Raw genomic sequence first — 21,835 nt, forward strand, 5'->3', positions numbered from 1 at the left:
TACAAACACGAGGGACAACATTTAAATAAGATTCTTTTGAAATTTAAATGGACAATGTCAAAATAAATATTTACGACATGATTTTCATTTCACATACTTATTTTTTAAAGCCTACACGTCTTCTGTAAAATTTTCTTTAAATTCAGTATGATAATCATGAGTCCATCCGTTACTGGCTACAAATGATAGGTATTCGCTATCAAGCGCTTTTATTGTATAAAATGCAATTCCAACATTGGAAAATTTTCTTCGAGACTGAGTCTCAAATCCATTTGTTGGAAAATAGCTTGCAACCGGATATTTCTAGAATAAAAGGCACAACAGATATTACATGGAATATTTCAATGTAAAAAAGATTACAAATGTCTAAGTTAGTTAAAGTTTAATTCCTTGAAAATCCACTGAATGTTATATCTTTTCTCATTTTGTATATTAATTTTCTTCTTTTTTTAAGTATGTATCTGTCTCGTTTTTTCCAGGAATTAGAAAAACACTTTGTTTTCAGTTTCACTTGTGAAATTGACCCTTGATGGTGTTGTTTTGGGTTTTACGCGGTGCAAATGATTTTTGTGCATTGAGCCTTTCAAAACTTTGATATCAATACTTTTTCAGAAAAGAATCTTGTTTGCTTCATTTTGTACAATCGGGTATAAAAGGTCCCGAATTGAAAAATGTGAAACAATTCAAACTAGAAAACTAACGACCTAATTTATAACAAAACAATTTACGAAAAACAAATATGACAGACATGAACCAAAGACAACCAATGAATTAAAGGTTCCTGACTTAGGACAAGCACATACAGAATGTGGCGGGGTTAAACATGCTTGTGAGCGCTCAACCCTCCCCTAACCTGGTGCAGTGGTGTAACAGCAAACTGTAAACATCAGTTGCAATTGGCTTAACTCAAATGATCGGCACGAGACACAAAAAACGCTAACACAAAAACAATAGACACAAAGCACCGAAATAAGAGTACATGCAGTTACTGAAAGCTATTTCAAAGCCCATTACAACTAATAAATAAATCTTGTTCTCCCAGACTAAAGTATCAATCAGAACACACCCAACAGGTTTAGTGTATAGAGGTCACGGACAGTCTGAGTAACGCAATACCTTGAGCAATGCCAAAATATATGTAAACAGTATCGACAGGATGTAGGCTCATGAGTTTGCATAACTGTTCATATATAGCAATATACATTAGTTAAGTTTTAATTTTTCAAAAACAATATCAATGTTAGTACCGATAAAAACAATATTTGTAAATATATTTTACTACTGTGTTGAATTGATAACCTTTTTATATATAAGTTTATTCAAAGGATCAATTAGTTTACATGGATCGTGTCTAAATTTACGGGCTTTATAAACAACATCGCCTTAGAAATTAGGATGTGATATCCCGTTTTTAATAAGAACCTTACAAGTACAGTCAAACTTTTTAACCAAATCTTTGTATCTATGAAATAATTTGGTAAAGGTTTTACTTAATTTGTGGTTACTTTGTTTCCGATTCTTTTATACCTCACTTGTACAATTGTATTCTATTCCTTCTGTCTAATTAGTTTCAATCTCATTTATACAATTGTTTCCTGATCCTTCCAGCGATTTCATACAATTCTATTCCATTTGATAGTCTCCTTTAATGTGATTCCTTTTGTGTCATTTGCAAAGTGGTTATTGTTCCTTTTATGTCATTTGCACAGTGGTTATTGATCCTTTTGTGTTATTTGCACCGTGGTTATTGATCCTTTTATAAGATTCCTTTTATGTCATTCGACAGTGGCTATTGATCCATTGATGTGATTCCTTTTGTGTCATTTGCACCGTGGTTATTGATCCTTTTATGTGATTCTTTTTATGTCATTTGCACAGTGGTTATTGATCCTTTTATGAGATTCCTTTTGTGTCATTTTCAAAGATGTTATTGATTCTTTTATGTCATTTGCAGTTTGTATTGATCCTTTTATGTGATTCCTTTTGTGTCATTTGCACAGTGGTTATTGACCCCTTTGTGTCATTTTCACAGTGGTTATTGATCCTTTTATGTGATTACTTTTATGTCATTTGTAAACTGGTTATTGATCCTTTTATGTAATTCCTTTTGTGTCATTTACACAGTGGTTATTGATCCTTTTATGATATTTGTACGGTGGTTTTTGTTCCTTTAATGGGAATCCTTTATGCCATTTCTATTGTGGTTTTTGTTCCTTATATGTGATTCCTTTTACTTGTACCTCATTTGCACGGGGGTTATTGATCATTTTATGTGATTCCTTTTGTGTCATTTGCAAAGTGTTTATTGATCCTTTTATGTGATTCCTTTTATGCATTTGCACAATGGTTATTGATCCTTTTATGTCATTTGCACAGTGGTTATTGTTCCTTTTTTGTCATTTGCACAGTGGTTATTGATCCTTTTAAGTGATTTCTTTTGTGTCATTTGCACCGTGGTTATTGATCCTTGTGTGTCATTTGCAAAGTGGTTATTGATCCATTTATGTCATTTGCACAGTGGTTATTGATCCTTTTAAGTGATTTCTTTTGTGTCATTTGCACAGTGGTTATTGATCTTTGTGTGTCATTTGCACAGTGGTTATTGATTCCTTTTATGTCATTTGGACCGTGGTTATTGCTCCTTTTATGTGACCCCTTTTGTGTCATTTGCACCATGGTTATTGATCCTTTTATATGATTCCTTTTATGTCATTTGCACAGTGGTTATTGATCCTTTTATGTGATTCCTTTTATGTAATTTGCACAGTGGTTATTGTTCCTTTTATGTGATTCCTTTTATGTCATTTGCACAGTGGTTATTGATCCTTTTGTGTGATTCCTTTTGTGTTATTTGTACCGTGGTTATTGATCCTTTAATGTGATTCCTTTTATGTCATTTGTACAGTGGTTATTGATCCTTTTATGTGATTCTTTTTAAATTATTTGTACGGTAGTTATTGTTCCTTTTATGTTATTTATACAGTGGTTATTGTTCCTTTTATGTGATTCCTTTTATGTTATTTGCACAGTGGTTATTGATCCTTGTGTGTCATTTGCACAGTGGTTATTGATTCCTTTTATGTCATTTGGACCGTGGTTATTGCTCCTTTTATGTGACTCCTTTTGTTTCATTTGCACCGTGGTTATTGATCCTTTTATGTGATTCCTTTTATGTCATTTGCACAGTGGTTTTTGATCCTTTTATGTGATTCCTTTTATGTTATTTGTACAGTACTCATGATCCTTTTATGTGATTCCTTTTATGTCATTTGCTCCGTGGTTATTGATCTTTTTATGTGATTCCTTTTATGTTATTTGTAAAGTGGTTATTGTTCCTTTTATTTTATTTGTACGGTGGTTATTGTTCCTTTAATGTGATTCCTTTTATGTTATTTGCCCAGTGGTTATTGATCCTTTTATGTGATTCCTTTTATGTTAGTTGTACGGTAGTTATTGTTCCTTTTATGTTATTTGTACAGTGGTTATTGTTCCTTTTATGTGATTCCTTTTATGTTATTTGCACAGTGGTCATTGATCCTTTTATGTGATTCCTTTTATGTTATTTGTACGGTAGTTATTGTTCCTTTTATGTTATTTGTACAGTGGTTATTGATCCTTTTATGTGATTCCTTATATGTTATTTGCACAGTGGTTATTGATCCTTTTATGTTATTTGTACGGTAGTTATTGTTCCTTTTATGTTATTTGTATAGTGGTTATTGATCCTTTTATGTGATTCCTTTTATGTTATTTGTACAGTGGTTATTGTTCCTTTTATGTGAATCCTTTATGTCATTTGTATGGTGATTTTTGTTCCTTATATGTGATTCTTTTTACTAGTATCTCATTTCTACGTAGATTTGTGTTCCTTTTATCGGATTTCGTGTATCTAATTTGTACGGTGTTTTTCGTTTCTATCGGGTAAATTTCAATTTCATGAGCACAGCGGTGTCCTTTTCCGTATACCTGATTCAATTCATTGTATATACACTGTGGTCCTTCCTGTTCATTGTATCGGATTCTTCTCTATCTTTTTCGTACGGTGATCTCCTATTCCTTGTATTTGGTTCCTTTCTATCTCTTTCGTACGGTGATCTCCTATTCCTTGTATTTGGTTCCTTTCTATCTCTTTTGTACAGTGATCTCCTGTTCCTTGTATTTGGTTCATTTCTATCTCTTTTGTACGTTGATCTCCTGTTCCTTGTATTTGGATCCTTTCTATCTCTTTCGTACGGTGATCTCCTATTCCTTGTATTTGGTTCCTTTCTATCTCTTTTGTACAGTGATCTCCTGTTCCTAGTATTTGGTTCCTTTCTATCTCTTTTGTACAGTGATCTCCTGTTCCTTGTATTTGGTTCCTTTCTATCTCTTTTGTACAGTGATCTCCTGTTCCTTGTATTTGGTTCCTTTCTATCTCTTTTGTACAGTGATCTCCTGTTCCTTGTATTTGGTTCCTTTCTATCTCTTTCGCACAGGGATCTCCTGTTCCTTGCATTTGGTTTCTCTCTAACTCTTTCGCACATTGATCTCCTGTTTCTAATATCTGCTTCCTCTCTATCTCTTTTGTACAGTCTCTTGTTTCTTGAGTCGGATCAATTCCAATCGAATATGTACAATCGTTTCCCATCATGTGTGTCCAGTTCCTTTCTACCTCGTATACATGTTTGTTTCCTATTATGTCTATTTGGTTCATTTCCATTTCGTCTGTACGACTATTTGTCGTGTCCTTTATCTGATTCGATTCTCTCTTATATGCACAATAGTTACACATTTTCTTGAGGAGCAGAATGATTTCATTCCTCATTTTGGTTGACATGACGAAATAGATGATGAAGTTTGACATACATCCTACTATTGTAATTAGATTAATACCTTCCATGGGAAACTTAAAGATAATAAATCTGTAGCGGTCACTACCACGCACCATATCTGTAAAATAAACCAGTAACCATGACATCGCATTCTCATACCTTCGTATCAACCACAAAGAACTCATCTCATTACCCCTGGTCATCGTGGCGCTAAAATGACCAGCGATATACTTATAACACCACCACAAGTATAAAATTACTTTTGGAACTTCTGTCAGGAGAAATACCACTAGAATTATAATCACCATTATAACTGATCTTCTTTCCTGCCTTCTTTGCTCCGTCATTCGACCCCGGAACTTGTTAGTGAGTAACTTGTATAAGATAAACACTGTAGACATCAGCATGACAAGACAACAACACGTGACTAGAATGGTCTGAATCATCAGGTAATATATAGAAGAATATTGAAGTATTCCTTCTCCTTTTGGATGAAGAGAACATTGGTTGTTTAAGCTATTGCCTTGCTTAAACCAAGCGCTGAAGTGTCGCGGAATACTGATTGTAATGGACAATAGGAAGAATACAACACAACAGACGACGGCTTTCTTGTTTGTCAGCTGATACTTTGTCCAAATTGGGAATAGAATGGCTACGACTTTTTGTATCCCAAGACATGTTGTGATCGTGTAGGATACTGTGTGGAATGTAAAGGATGATATCGACAGATGAAAAGCCATTGAACAATACGGGTAAGGTAGATAACACTCGTTGTATAGAAATATATCCTCTTTTGTATCACAATGATATTGTGACTGAAATACTGGTTCAAGTCCATAGTATGACAACGCTGTTAGGAAGTCAGCTGCAGCTAAACCTTGCATTAGTATTGTGGCTGGCGAAAGCAAAGTTTTACGACAGAGTATAACAAATACCACAATGTTCATTAGCATTGCTATATAAGATATAACAGAACCAGCTTTGTAAAGGTCCAGTAAATACTTATCTTTGTCCACACCGAAATTGTCATAATAACTCATCATAGTACATATCAGATCACGTGGCTTCAAACCTGGTTTTATAACATACACAGTTTTTGCAGATAGTCCCGCAGCTTATTTTCCTGTTCTTATTATGTAATGCGAAATAAACTTTTATGACACAAAAATATCAGTAAGATGTAGATGTGTTACTCCTGGTTTTTTAATACGTCGCCATTATTTGGAACCGGTGCAGTTCTCATTCACCAATAAGATATCAATTAGTCGCCATTATTCCGAACCAAGTAGTTCTTTTTAACAAATAAAATCTCAATAAGTCGTCAGTATTCCGGACTGATATGGAACCAACTCATACATAAGTGAAATACGGTTCTAAACTTTGTGATAAGTAGGGCCATAAGGCTACTAAGCCTCCGTAAATCATTATTGATGTATTAATTACAGAATAGAATATTTTATTGTTCAATCAAGAACCTACAGGGCACATACAACATTGTTGACATTCATAATTTGTAGACATATTAACACAAATGCCTCTAACGATAAAATAGTAAATACTAAAAGTCAGCTGCCATTCAATAAATTCCAGCTCACAAGCTTATAAGAAATTGTCCTTTTAATCATTCTTTTTTACATTATAAGCTTGCTGATTTTTTTCTTTTACTGATAAAGTTTTTAAATATTCTTTTGTTGTCCATTCATTGCGTCTGATATTTTTGGGAATGAACATCTATGTATTTTTGGGAATAAACATTTATGTTTTTATGCATTGAAATTCTGTACATGTAAGTTTGGGGCATTGCACAAATTTGGGTCTTCGTGTGTTCCGGTACTGTCTGTGCATTGCTGTTTGAGTACAGCTTCTTGTATAAGAATGTAGGACGGCCGGATTTCTTAGCTGCAGGCCATGCAAGTACCTCGAACCTTATAGTAAATAGTTATCAAAGGTACCAGGATTATAATTTTATACGCCAGACGCGCGTTTCGTCTACATAAGACTCATCAGTGACGCTCAGATCAAAATAGTTATAAAGCCAAACAAGTACAAAGTTGAAGAGCATTGAGGACCCAAAATTCCAAAAAGTTGTGCCAAATACGGCTAAGGTAATCTATGCCTGGGATAAGAAAATCCTTAGTCTTTCGAAAAAGTAACTGCGAGCTTTCTTTAAAGTAATAGTTTACTATTGTTTGTGCTTGTATATTATACCGTTAGTTTAGAGTAATGTGCTTTTCATGTACTAATTTTAGTGTACGGTCTCTGATGTACCTTTGTTAGACCACTGATAGAGATTATAACAGGGGTTGATATATTAAGGAACTAGTTTATCCCCGACCATGTTATTGTGACTGTACAAAGTCAGGAACCTCGCCAGTGGTTGAAACATAACTCATCTTAACGTTGATGTTTTTTTTCATTAGAATATTTAGACTTTGTGTACATTTAGAGCTTGGCATAATTTCAAAGAAACTTGTGTAAAGACTGTGTTATACCTCTATATAGATGTTATTCTTGTTATCATTTTCGTCGTAAGGTTGCTGTCTCATAGGCGTTTACCGACATCTGTTTTTCTTCGTACTTTATAATGAACCGTAGCAAATTAGTTTAAAAGCCATCAATAAAGATTATCTCCTCGTGTCGAAATTACAATTACAAGACCTGAATTACAAATTACCGAATGATATCTCCAATCAAACAAGATGTCGCAAAAGAACAGAATACACCAAGGGTAAATGGTGAAGGGTCAAGTTTAGACACACACATATATATACATATCTATCGGAACATTTCTTAATGGTTAAATATATGCCAATATAACGTGTATACAAGTGATAGATTACATATAATTATAGCATATGAATAAAATAAACACTACTTAACAACTTTTAAGACCTTCGCATATCTAAAACGCAAAGTCAAGAACAGAATGACTGCTTAGCTGAATAAAAACTGGAATTTCAATCATCGTTTGATTTTTTTTCGATAAACCGTGCAATACATGAAAGAATCGGGATATCATCGTATTGAATAATTCCATTAACCAAATTAATTTGCCGTTGGTAAAATTTGTGCTATTCAGATACGTTTATCGATAATGTTCTAAACGTTTATTTTATGTGATATAATTATAATGAATACAACCAGCATAACAAAACAAAACCACATTGTGTTATAATACAACTTGTAATAATATATGAAAACGTATTTGTTCTTTTGCAAAAATGTTAATAATAAAAGTTTGGGTATATTCGCGTTTTGTTGAACAAATTAAAATTATCTTCGTCTCCGGCACCTAAATGTTTAGTGTTAAGCTGGCTGCTTCGATGTTAATCTTTTCTCAACATACTTTTTTCATTTGATAAAATTTTATTGACAAATATATATTTACAATAAAAAGTGAATAGGATAAAACCCAAATTCACTTTACATGATAAACATTGTTCATACCAATTGCTTGTTGATAAAATAGTAAAATACAGTTTGATGTCGTAATTAGTTCAAAAAATTAGTTCAAATACAACATGTATTCTTTACACACACCAAAACTGAAAATCAAGAGTTACCCTTCATAGCATAACAATACAATGCTCATCGGCATAGTGTAAAGTTTTTCAAAATAATATTTTGATTTGTGATCCATTATATTGTAAAACGGGGTTTCTATATAAAAAGTATTTTTCAAAGAGAGTTGTCTCATTGACACTCATACCACATCTTCTTATATCTAAGCTGTTTTTCATTGTATAATAAAAAAAAAAGCGCATATTCCGTGTACTTTTGAACCTAATAATTTCGTTTATGAAAATAAACCAAATTCGGAAAAAAAATCTCAGTAGTTTACATATATTATTATAACCACCTAAACATTCCTTTATAGTAACATGAGGATAACAAACATTTCAAGTATAGAGCGCAATCTCAGTAGTAAACATCTGTATGGAAAAAGAACCAGCTAAAACTCAAATACATTATAAAGAAATAAAAGGAGAATGTGTCCATGGGACACAGATGATGCCCCCGCTTGCATATAACGTTATAAAGGGACATAACTCAAGAACAGTAAAAGTGACGCCACCCAAATTCGAAGTTGATATGAGTTTTGCGGTAATAAGCATTGTGTATAAGTTTCATAACATTTGGTTGAGGCAAACTTAAGTTAAAGAACGGAAACGAAACATTCAGCAATTTATCCGTTTGTAAAGGGGCATAACTCTAGAACGGTAAAAGTGACGCCACCCAAATACTATCTTGATCTGTGTTGTGTGGTAATAAGCATTGTGTATAAGTTTCATAATATTTGGTTGAGGCCGACTAAAGTTAGAGAACGGAAACCAATTTCGGGACGTACGTACGTACGGACGGACATACAAACGGACAAGGGTAACACTAAATACCCCTTCCGCTGCGGCGGGGGCCTAAAAAGATACTTTAGGAGGGGTCAACAATTGTACGTCGACAAAAGACGGACAACAACACTAAACTCGTTTCCGTGATTGGATAAAATATCCCTCAGTGCAGTAATACGACATCATCTTTGGTAACCAATGGCTAATAAATCAGGTTGAGAATTAAGTATACAAATATTTAACGAGTATCTGATGAACAGTTGGCAGTCTGACAATGGGATAGGAGTCGCCAATACTTTATTGTCACTGAATATACTTGCCAATGACCCTTCAAAGAAGCCGATGGAGGACTTCTTTATCGAGAGAGGGAACTCTCCAATCATTTTTGGCATTACCTGAAAGTCCTTATAATTACCCAGCGTGACTGTGTATTGATGTTTAAATACCCTGTACAAAATGTGTCATACAACAGTAAGAAAACTCTCTGTACAGAATGTCATACAATAAGACCTCCTTGTACAGAATGTCATACAATAGTAAGACCTCCCTGTACAGAATGTCATACAATAGTAAGAAAACTCTCTGTACAGAATGTCATACAATAGTAAGACCTCCCTGTACAGAATGTCATACAATAGTAAGACCTCCCTGTACAGAATGTCATACAATAGTAAGACCTCCCTGTACATAATGTCATACAATAGTAAGACCTCCCTGTACAGAATGTCATACAATAGTAAGACCTCCCTGTACAGAATGTCATACAATAGTAAGACCTCCCTGTACAGACAGTCACACAATAGTAAGACCTCCCTGTACAGACTGTCATACAATAGTAAGACCTCCCTGTACAGACTGTCATACAATAGTAAACCTCCCTGTACAGAATGTCATACAATAGTAATACCTCCCTGTACAGACTGTCATAGGCTGATAACTATAACACACTGTACGTACAGAATGTCATACAATAGTAAGACCTCCCTGTACAGAATGCCATACAATAGTAAGACCTCCCTGTACAGAATGTCTTACAATAGTAAGACCTCCCTGTACAGAATGTCATACAATAGTAAGACCTCCCTGTACAGAATGTCATAGGCTGATAACTATAGCACACTGTACAGAATATAACTCAACAGTTAGAAACAGTATAGAATATAGAATGTTTCATACAACACAATCTGATTAAAGTAGCTGGGGTGTCTTCCTCCATCTTGGATTTTGAAATAGCAGATAACAATCGGTCTAGATCTTCAAATTTCGAGAGTAGTATGTAGTTCATGTGTAAGACTTTTCATGTTTATATAGACAATTATGTGTTTTATCATATTTTACGGCTGTATTTTACAAAAAACAATATTTTGGTTTGATTCATTTTTTTTTCAACTTTGCCACATAAGGAGAGTCTCAGATAAAGTAACTTTAACCATAGAATGTGTTGTGAATTTACCTATTTTATAATGTAGCAAGAAAACGAGTCCGGTGACCCCATTTTTTTTCTTTTTCTTATCTTAAAGCATAGTATTAGGGCTATCTTCTCATATTTTATTTAAAAAGTCTATGGTGTATTTTTCTTTTTATCACACAAAACTGGGTTTCCCATGCATAATCTATACAAGTTGATTTTAGTCTCTGATGCATGATTTTTTTATTATTAATTGTTTTTGGCTTTTAACTAGCTGTCAGTAACTGCGAGTACTCTCAAATCGTATTTTCTTGTTTATTTGACCTGTTGATACTAATTGTAATGCTTTTTTGTTATTTAATGTTTACTTATTCAGGGTTATATCTGGTCTATATACCAGCTTTGGTTAGTGTTTGGTATTACTATAAATTTTCACTTCTTCGAACTATGAACAACAAAATTATTTTCATTTGCCTGTGTTTAAAGTAATTGCAAATGGCTGATATTTTTGTTCAAGCATATTGTTTTTCTTAAATTGTTTAACATTTCACAGCGGTATAACATGTTACTTTAACTAATCTTCCCTTAGTTTATTTGTTTTGTATTTACGTTGTAGCATAGATCAAATTTATTTGTTCAGTGTATGTTCACTGGTGTTAATATGTCTTTTGATTGAGTTAAGCCATTTCAATTGATATTTTATAGTGTCTCGTTCTATGTTGTGATGTAACACTATTGTTTCAGATAAGGGTGAAGGTTTGGTACCATTAAAACGTTTAAACCCGCTGCAATTGTTTGCACCTGTCCTAAGTCAGGAATCTGATATTCAGTAGTTGTCGTTTGTTGATGTGGTTCATGATTGTTTCTCGTTTCTCGATTTTTTATATAGATTAGACCGTTGGTTTTCCCGTTTGAATGGTTTAACACTACTAATTTTTGGGGCCCTTTATAGCTTGCTGTTCGGTGTGAGCCAAGGCTCCGTGTTGAAGACCGTACTTTGACCTATATTGGTTTACTTTTATAAATTTTGACTTGGATGGAGAGTTGTCTCATTGGCACTCATACCACATCTTCTTATATCTATAAAATCAGACTATTTTGCACAACCTGTAGCGGGAAAAAAGCCCGGTGGCCCATACTTTTTATTATATTTTGAAAAAAGCATGATATCAACTACATTTTGACAAATTATCAAAAAATTATTTGAATTTAGATTTAGACTCTTCCTGCCCCCCCCCCCCCCCCCCCTTTTCCAATCTACCTTAAAATGCAGATTCTGTGTTCAAGCTTTGCTACAAGGATCCGAAATCACTCCGTACTTGTAATTATTACATCAGTCAGTGATATTTCAGCCTTCAAATTTTTCGACAAAACCAGAGAATCCCAAAAGATCTTTAAAAACAGACAGTAGAACAAAGCGTTTTTAGATCCTTGTAAGCAAAGCTTGGACACGAGATCTTTTTTTTTTTTAATCAGATTGCACACAACAGTAAGAAAACTCCATGTACAGAATGTCATACAACAGTTAGAAAACTCCCTGTACAGAATGTCATACAAAAGTAAGAAAAATCCATTTACAGAATGTCAAACAACAGTAAGGAGATACCCTGTACAGAATATCACACAACAGTAAGGAGATACCCTGCACAGAATGTCATACAACAATAAGGATGTACCCTGTACTGAATGTCATACAACAGTAAGAAAAATCCATGTACAGAATGTCATACAACAGTAAGGAGATACCCTGTACAGAATATCATACAACTGTACAGAATATCATACAACAGTAAGTAGATACTCTGAACAGAATGTCATAAAACAGTAAGGAGATACCATGTACAGAATATCATAAAGCAGTAAGGAGATAATCTGTACAGAATGTCATAAAACAGTAAGGAGATACCCTGTACAAAATATCATACAACAGTAAGGAGATACCCTGTACAAAATATCATACAACAGTAAGGAGATACCCGGTACAAAATGTCATACAAAAGTTAGAAAACTCCATGTACAGAATTTCATACAACAGTAAGAAAACTTCATGCACAGAATGTCATACAATAGTTAGAAAACTCCCTGTACAGAATGTCATACAACAGTAAGAAAAATCCATGTACAGAATGTCAAACAACAGTAAGGAGATACCCTGTACAGAATATCACACAACAGTAAGGAGATACCCTGTACAGAATGTCATACAACAATAAGAATGTACCCTGTGCTGAATGTCATACAAAAGTAAGAAAAATCCATGTACAGAATGTCATACAACAGTAAGGAGATACCTTGTACAGAATGTCATACAACAATAAGAATGTACCCTGTGCTGAATGTCATACAAAAGTAAGAAAAATCCATGTACAGAATGTCATACAACAGTAAGGAGATACCTTGTACAGAATGTCATACAACAATAAGAATGTACCCTGTGCTGAATGTCATACAAAAATAAGAAAAATCCATGTACAGAATGTCATACAACAGTAAGGAGATACCATGTACAGAATATCATACAACAGTAAGGAGATACCCTGTACAGAATGTCATAAAACAGTAAGGAGATACCATGTACAGAATATCATAAAACAGTAAGGAGATAATCTGTACAGAATGTCATACAACAATAAGGAGATACCCTGTACAAAATATCATACAACAGTAAGGAGATACCCTGTACAGAATGTCATACAACAGTAAGGAGATACCTGTACAGAATGTCATACAACAATAAGGAGATACCCTGTACAGAATATCATACAACAGTACGAAGATATCCTGTACAGATTATCATACAACAGTAAGGAGATACCCTGTACAGAATGTCATAAAACAGTAAGGAGATGCCCTGTACAGAATGTCATACAACAGTAAGGAGATACCCTGTACAAAATGTCATACAAAAGTTAGAAAACTCCATGTACAGAATTTCATACAACAGTAAGAAAAATCCATGTACAGAATGTCATACAACAGTAAGGAGATACCCTGTACAGAATGTCATACAACAGTAAGAAGACACCATGTACAGAATCGTGAGAATGTCACACAACAGTCCGAACACACCTTGTACAGAATGTCATACAACAATAAGAATTTACGGACGCCATCACGAGTTGGTTGACCGTTATGGAATATCCGTTTCACAGATGACAGCGGATATGTTCCAAATGTCGTAACTAATGTGACCTACGGAATTCGACTTATTACCGGGTTTGTACTAACATGAGCAACACGACGGGTGCCACATGTGGAGCAGGATCTGCTTACCCTTCTGGAGCACCTGAGATCACCCCCAGTTTTTGGTGGGGTTCGTGTTGCTCAGTCTTTAGTTGTCTATGTTGTGTTTTGTGTACTGTTGTTTGTCTGTTTTTTTTTCAGCTATGACATTTTCAGTTTATTTTTGATTGTTTGAATGTCCCTTTGGTATCTTTCGCCTCTCTTTTAACACCAGTGCTGCATGAGGTTAACCGTAGAATATTACAAATTTATAAATTTGTTTTTGTTTTGTCCATGTACAGAATGTTATACAACAGTAAGAAAACTCCATGTACAGATCGTCATACAACAGTAAGAAAACAGTTGTACAGAATGTCATACAACAGTAAGAAAATGTCATACAACATTTAGAATTCTTTCTATACAGAAGGTATGACCTTGGGTACAACCAATCAGACCAAAGCGTAATTTTAGGTATTAGTGTACTAGTTAACCATCTGATTGTGTCAATCACCGTACATAACTCTTAAATAAAGTTTGACTGAAATTCAAGAGATCATTATTCAACGCAGCAACGATATTTTCGTCTTGTTTTTATATCTTTCCCCAGAAAATCATACATTTATATGTTCTATTATAATGGGAATGAATTTAAACTCTATGAAGTAGCATCTATAAAAACAATTCTTTAGAAGACAAGATTACCTTTTATTAAATGGCACTAATAAATATTCACAACACAGTTCCAACTTCTTGTATGATTAAGTTGTGGTATGTTAAATGTGTATATATGGTTTTGTGTGCAGTCGCAAAAACGTCTCTTATATAGAGAGCAAAGTTCTAATTATAGGCTAGTAATTGTTTATGGTAGCGCTTTTGGATAAATTATCTATTAATATTTAACATGTATGTCCGTTGGAACCATATACACACATTAATGTGACTTTATTGCAGTATATATAACACAACATGAACCACACAAGTTTATCAATGTTCGTAACAAATGTCTTTTACTCCATCTGTCGATACCTTCTTCAACCCATTTGTCTCCTACAAGCAAACAACAAAATATCAACTTCAAAAAATGAAAACAACACTCTATTGATTTCATGCGTACGAAAACCTATTCTGGATTTATATTTATTCATCAGAAACGCTCAAAGTCGATAATTTGAAAGCCTAGGATGTATAAGAACCGAAACAGTTGAAGAGATATTTGACCAAAAAGGACATACAAATAATAGCCAAATCCAACTTAGGTCAACTTTCCACTATAGAAAGTTGAAACCTTAGTTATTTTAATAATTTCGAAATTTATAATCGAAAAAAAGAAAGGTTTGTTGTAAATCATGCCAGCATCGAAGTACTGACTACTGGGCTGATGATACCCTCGGGGACTGATAGTCTACCATGCAGCAGAGGTATCGACCCAGTGATGTAAAAGATGAAAATAACACTTTATAAATGTCATGCGTCTGAATCGATTTTCTGGATTTACCTTCATCAGCCTTTCATTGATCCACTCTGGGAACAGTATATCTAATATATGTGTTCCCGATCCACTCTGGGAACAGTATATCTAATATATGTGTGTTCCCGATCCACTCTGGGAACAGTATATCTAATATATGTGTTCCCGATCCACTCTGGGAACAGTATATTTAATATATGTGTTCCCGATCCACTGTGTGTCAACTACTTGTTAATGCGGTTAACGGATCCAATAAAGAACTTATATCCGATCCTGTTTGCAAACGATTTACAAGTGCCATTTTTTTAGTTTGGTGCCTACATATATCAATCACTCACAGAAACACAATCTAATTAAAATATAGTTCTCTGATTTCGTTATACTCATACGAGCACGCGAGTTAATATGGATCAGAATTTTAATCAGATTGTCGCAGAAATACTTTGTGTACATGTGGAATCGATCAAGTGGTATCAGCTACTAACAAAAATATAGTTCACACTCTATGAATACATAAATGCATTCGATCGAGAGGCGTCAGCTACTGGCAAACATATTTTGTGCGCTTTGAACATGTGCATTTGATTAAGCGTTTTCAGCTTCTCGCAGAAATACTTTTAAAATATGCTTTGTCTCTGTGCCGATGTTAGATACTCACAGAAGACTTCAAGTGTTCGTTCGTTTTGAACTCGTTCTTGTATGGTTTGTTCCCATGTTGTAGGTACACGTAAATAATGTTTTTACTTTACATGAGACACACGACGGGTGCCACCAGTGGGGTAGGCAATGTTTACCCTTTATGAGCACCTAACACCTAAGTTTGCTCTGGTTTATGGTGGGGTTCGTGTTGCTCAATATTTAGTTTTCTATCCTTTATGAGCACCTAACAACTAAGTTCGCTCTGGTTTTTGGTGGGGTTCGTGTTGCTCAATATTTAGTTTTCTATCCTTTATGAGCACCTAACACCCAAGGTCGCTCTGGTTTTTGGTGGGGTTCGTGTTGCTCAATATTTAGTTTTCTATCCTTTATGAGCACCTAACACCTAAGTTCGTTCTGGTTTTTGGTGGGGTTCGTATTGCTCAATATTTAGTTTTCTATCCTTTATGAGCACCTAACACCTAAGTTTGCTCTGGTTTATGGTGGGGTTCGTGTTGCTCAGTATTAAGTTTTCTATCCTTTATGAGCACCTAACACCTAAGTTCGCTCTGGTTTATGGCGGGGTTCGTGTTGCTCAATATTTAGTTTTCTATCCTTTATGAGCACCTAACACCTAAGTTCGCTCTGGTTTTTGGTGGGGTTCGTATTGCTCAATATTTAGTTTTCTATCCTTTATGAGCACCTAACACCTAAGTTCGCTCTGGTTTTTGGTGGGGTTCGTATTGCTCAATATTTAGTTTTCTATCCTTTATGAGCACCTAACACCTAAGTTCGCTCTGGTTTTTGGTGGGGTTCGTATTGCTCAATATTTAGTTTTCTATCCTTTATGAGCACCTAACACCTAAGTTCGCTCTGGTTTTTGGTGGGGTTCGTATTGCTCAATATTTAGTTTTCTATCCTTTATGAGCACCTAACACCTAAGTTCGCTCTGGTTTTTGGTGGGGTTTGTTTTGCTCAATATTTAGTTTTCTATCCTTTATGAGCACCTAACACCTAAGTTCGCTCCGGTTTTTGGTGGGGTTCGTATTGCTCAATATTTAGTTTTCTATCCTTTATTAGCACCTAACACCTAAGTTCGCTCTGGTTTATGGTGGGGTTCGTGTTGCTCAATATTTAGTTTTCTATCCTTTATGAGCACCTAACACCTAAGTTCGCTCCGGTTTATGGTGGGGTTCGTGTTGCTCAATATTTAGTTTTTCATCCTTTATGAGCACCTAACACCTAAGTTCGCTCTGGTTTTTGGTGGGGTTCGTGTATGAGCACCTAACACCTAAGTTCGCTCTGGTTTTTGGTGGGGTTCGTATTGCTCAATATTTAGTTTTCTATCCTTTATGAGCACCTAACACCTAAGTTCGCTCTGGTTTTTGGTGGGGTTCGTATTGCTCAATATTTAGTTTTCTATCCTTTATGAGCACCTAACACCTAAGTTCGCTCTGGTTTTTGGTGGGGTTTGTTTTGCTCAATATTTAGTTTTCTATCCTTTATGAGCACCTAACACCTAAGTTCGCTCCGGTTTTTGGTGGGGTTCGTATTGCTCAATATTTAGTTTTCTATCCTTTATTAGCACCTAACACCTAAGTTCGCTCTGGTTTTTGGTGGGGTTCATATTGCTCAATATTTAGTTTTCTATCCTTTATGAGCACCTAACACCTAAGTTCGCTCTGGTTTTTGGTGGGGTTTGTTTTGCTCAATATTTAGTTTTCTATCCTTTATGAGCACCTAACACCTAAGTTCGCTCCGGTTTTTGGTGGGGTTCGTATTGCTCAATATTTAGTTTTCTATCCTTTATTAGCACCTAACACCTAAGTTCGCTCTGGTTTATGGTGGGGTTCGTGTTGCTCAATATTTAGTTTTCTATCCTTTATGAGCACCTAACACCTAAGTTCGCTCTGGTTTATGGTGGGGTTCGTGTTGCTCAATATTTAGTTTTCTATCCTTTATGAGCACCTAACACCTAAGTTCGCTCTGGTTTTTGGTGGGGTTCGTGTATGAGCACCTAACACCTAAGTTCGCTCTGGTTTTTGGTGGGGTTTGTTTTGCTCAATATTTAGTTTTCTATCCTTTATGAGCACCTAACACCTAAGTTCGCTCCGGTTTTTGGTGGGGTTCGTATTGCTCAATATTTAGTTTTCTATCCTTAATGAGCACCTAACACCTAAGTTCGCTCTGGTTTATGGCGGGGTTCGTGTTGCTCAATATTTAGTTTTCTATCCTTTATGAGCACCTAACACCTAAGTTTGCTCTGGTTTTTGGTGGGGTTCGTATTGCTCAGTATTAAGTTTTCTATCTTTTATGAGCACCTAACACCTAAGTTCGCTCTGGTTTATGGTGGGGTTCGTGTTGCTCAATATTTAGTTTTCTATCCTTTATGTGCACCTAACACATAAGTTCGCTCTGGTTTTTGGTGGAGTTCGTGTTGCTCAGTATTTAGTTTTCTATCCTTTATGAGCACCTAACACCTAAGTTCGCTCTGGTTTTTGGTGGAGTTCGTGTTGCTCAATATTTAGTTTTCTATGAAGTGTTTTGGTTGAGCTCGTGTTGCTCAATATTTAGTTTTTTATGAAGTGTTTTGGTGGGGTTCGTGTTGCTCAATATTTATTTTTCTATCAAGTGTTTTGGTGGGGTTCGTGTTGCTCAATATTTAGTTTTCTATCAAGTAATTTGGTGGGGTTCGTGTTGCTCAATATTTAGTTTTCTATCAAGTGTTTTGGTGGAGTTCGTGTTGCTCAATATTTAGTTTTCTATCAAGTGTTTTGGTGGGGTTTGTGTTGCTCAATATTTGGTTTTTTATCAAGTGTTTTGGTGGGGTTCGTGTTGCTCAATATTTAGTTTTCTATCAAGTGTTTTGGTGGGGTTCGTGTTGATCAATATTTAGTTTTCTATCAAGTGTTTTGGTGGGGTTCGTGTTGCTCAATATTTAGTTTTCTATCAAGTGTTTTGGTGGGGTTCGTGTTGCTCAATATTTAGTTTTCTATCAAGTGTTTTGTGCGCCTTTTCGTTTTTCTTTTCTTTTCTTTTCGCCATTGTGTTGTTGTCTGTCTTTATTCGATTTATGTTTTTTGGTTAACCCTTGGTATATTATTTCTTTTTTCATCCCGGCACCCCTAAGGCACCAAAATTGTTGCACTGGACTCAATTAAGCATAAACATATGGGTTTATATGAAATAGTTTTACTAATCATTTGTGCAGGTAAATTTACATCTTGAACGTTGCATGTTTATTCATAGATCTGTAAAATGTATATATATAATAATCGTGAAATTACATAGGATCATTCTTGCTCGACTGGTTTGTTACGATCTGTGTATTATATATGAAGTGTGGGTGGGTACATTTCGGTTATAAATTTACGGATATTATACAAAGTCCTAATTTATGACTCGCCATTAAAAATATTTTATAAAATATACCCATCAAAAGAGATATTAAACTTTACTACTCAGAGCACATTTTAAAGCATATATATAGCATTTCTGCAACAACTGAACGGATGTTGAAAAAGGATAAAATTCAGGATTTCTAAAATAAAACTTTGTTGTATACATGTAACTGAAGATGTAATGTGAATGAAATCACACACACACATATTATATATATCACCTTTTTTAGCCACTATTTCATCATTCTTTAGTTCTCTGATCTCTGGTAACATAACAATTGAGGTATAGATTCCACCGATGATAAACAAACATGGTTCTACCAGCCAAAGATTTTTATAAGGTGAGGTATCCATAAAGAACAAAACCACGTTGGCTGCTGTATTTACCGTTCCGACACCCAGCTGTAAAGATAAAACAATAAACCAGTAAAATACTATGTTTAGTTGTAAAAAAAAGTCGCTCAAAGTTTGGCAGCTAATTAACCAAATAACATTTTTTTCCAGCATGATTTAATGGACATTTTAACACATGTTTTACAAAAAGAATTGTAGCCATGTCGGTCGTTCGACGATAACGTCAGAAAAATTATTGCAGCTAAGTGAGGTTTAAATTGGAATATTGGTTTCAGATAAATAAAAAGTTAACGGACGGGTAGACGACAGACACTAAGTCATTGCAACAGATTTTGATCTATCACACTAGACGGAGACGAGTAAGATGCATTAAGTCCGAGATAAACAAAAATCTGATAGGTCCATTTTAACTTGAGGAATTCAACACATTTCTTAACAGGCATCAGGCTTCATTGAACGAGCCGTGAGTCACCATTAAAAAGACCAGACTAGCAACATAAAAGTGTGCATACATTAAAAATAAGATTCTCCACAGACATATATTATATAAATGTGTGCATTTGTTTTCTAATTGCTCGCATTATTATATAACCAGAAAGCTTTCTATAATTTAAAAAAAAAATAAGAATTCCTACCACAAAAACAGCAGCATTATCAAAACTATCACTCCATTGTTTTCTCATGGATTTGATGTCTAACTTCGCCCGGCTCTTGACTTCTACCACAGAAATATACACCGCTGTACCCGCCAGGAGGCCACTCGCAGCCACTGCAATACTTTTCAACCCTTCCTGAAGTGTGGGTAATTCTAACGCCATTTTTTGTTGAGGTGTGTTAAAAGATAACTACTAGACTGTAAAACTCAATTTGTATTGCTTCTATTTTTATAATTAAATGGAGTAAATGACCTATATCTGTTCAAGGGCATTTATTCTTGATAACACTGGTCGATACAGTAGTGCAATATGATTGTATTCTTAAATCATCATGAATGATGAAATTAAATCGTTTATGTCATTCAGTTCAAAAAATAGAATAATAATTTAATAACCTATTTCTTGCGTTTCATGTTTGTTTGTAGCTCTTTAGAATCAGCGTGTCTTGTTGTTATATATATAAAGACTAGGAATGTTAAAGTAAATTTAAATTAGGTATACCCAAACATTACACAGGTTAGGGAAAAAGGGGGAGGGGTTGAGCGTTCACAACCGTGCTCAACCCCGCCACATTCTTTATATGTCTGTCCCAAGTCAGGACCCTGTAATTCAGTGGTTGTCGTTGGTTCATGTCTGTCATATTTGTTTTTTGTAAATTGTATTGTTGTAAATCAAGTCGTTAGTTTTCTAATTTAAATTGTTTCAAATTCTTCTTGTCGGGACATTTTATAGCGAACTATACGGAGGGTTTTTTCCTCATTGTTGAAGGCCGTTCGGTGACCTATAATTGCTTCATATCGTCGTCATTTGAACTTTTATGGATAGTTAAAGCATTGGCAATCATACCACATCTCCTTATTTTTATATATTTTGTCAAACAAGAAACGCATCACCCTATTGTAGACCCAGTTGTAGTTTAAATTATATATAGTTTAAATTGGAAAGCTTCTATAATTTACTGGAAATCAATATAAAGCTGGTGGCGAAAATTCCATTTTTTCAAACAACACCAGAAGTTTCTTCTTAAAATGTCATACATCTAAAGTTCGAGATTTGGCATTTTCAGAATAATGACTGCTTTTTAAGAATGTGTATAGAAAACAGAAATCATTTTTTTTTTTCTATTTCCCTTCATAATTGAAGATTTTGAATTAAAAGGTTGAAGTTTCCTCAAAACTTTCAATTTTTTGTGTAAAAACCTGGTTTTTTTTAATAGAATTTCAGAATATCTTTATATTTACATAATTTGTTTTCCTTTCGGTAAAATATGCAAAATATTCAGTCACTGAACCATGACTAAAGGTACAGAGCCAAATAATTTCCATGGAAATATTATAAGCAAATGTGCATACAGTTACATACAAAATATCATTGACTTATCATAAGTGGTTCACATTAAAATGACCAAATCAGAAATTTTAACATGGCAACTATGCTGTTTCAAAGTCAATAGACCGTGACTGTGGGAGAATGGCCAAATAATTTCCATGGAAATGAGGTGTGTCAATGCTAAAACAACTGCATACCAAA

At 34.6% G+C, this 21,835-nt stretch overlaps 1 protein-coding gene and 1 long non-coding RNA gene across 38 annotated transcripts; both read right to left on the reverse strand.

The window, feature by feature from the left end:
* Positions 1-14,471: 14,471 nt before the first annotated feature.
* LOC127704552 (uncharacterized) lies at positions 14,472-20,547 on the reverse strand. 2 transcript variants are annotated; one of them, XM_052208640.1, is made up of 3 exons: positions 20,285-20,544; positions 19,517-19,697; positions 14,472-14,837 (listed from the first exon to the last, which is right to left on the reverse strand). In XM_052208640.1, the coding sequence occupies exons 1-3, from the start codon at positions 20,465-20,467 to the stop codon at positions 14,722-14,724; spliced, it is 480 nt and encodes a 159-aa protein (XP_052064600.1). In that variant the 5' UTR covers positions 20,468-20,544; the 3' UTR covers positions 14,472-14,721. The 2 variants fall into 2 exon arrangements, with proteins under 2 accessions (XP_052064600.1, XP_052064599.1); XM_052208639.1 differs by lacking the exon at positions 14,472-14,837 and having other exon boundaries at positions 18,915-19,697; positions 20,285-20,547.
* LOC127704553 (uncharacterized) lies at positions 16,050-18,770 on the reverse strand. 36 transcript variants are annotated; one of them, XR_007983346.1, is made up of 7 exons: positions 18,216-18,770; positions 17,988-18,139; positions 17,711-17,862; positions 17,483-17,558; positions 17,179-17,406; positions 16,446-17,053; positions 16,224-16,369 (listed from the first exon to the last, which is right to left on the reverse strand). It is a non-coding gene; the product is annotated as an uncharacterized LOC127704553 (long non-coding RNA). The 36 variants fall into 36 exon arrangements; XR_007983362.1 differs by having other exon boundaries at positions 17,711-17,786; positions 17,912-18,139; XR_007983360.1 differs by having other exon boundaries at positions 16,446-16,825; positions 16,978-17,053; positions 17,711-18,139.
* Positions 20,548-21,835: the final 1,288 nt, after the last annotated feature.

This window comes from Mytilus californianus, unplaced genomic scaffold, assembly GCF_021869535.1.
Source record: "Mytilus californianus isolate M0D057914Y unplaced genomic scaffold, xbMytCali1.0.p SCAF_6, whole genome shotgun sequence".
Lineage (NCBI taxonomy): Eukaryota > Metazoa > Mollusca > Bivalvia > Mytilida > Mytilidae > Mytilus > Mytilus californianus.

What these genes read in the sequence shown, in the direction of transcription:
- LOC127704552 (XM_052208639.1), bottom strand. Translation starts at nt 20,467, where the DNA reads ATGGCGTTAGAATTACCCACACTTCAGGAAGGGTTGAAAAGTATTGCA. An exon ending in ATAATGCTGCTGTTTTTGTG is followed by an intron (nt 19,698 to 20,284) that starts GTAGGAATTCTT and finishes TTATCTTTACAG; the next exon opens with CTGGGTGTCGGAACGGTAAA.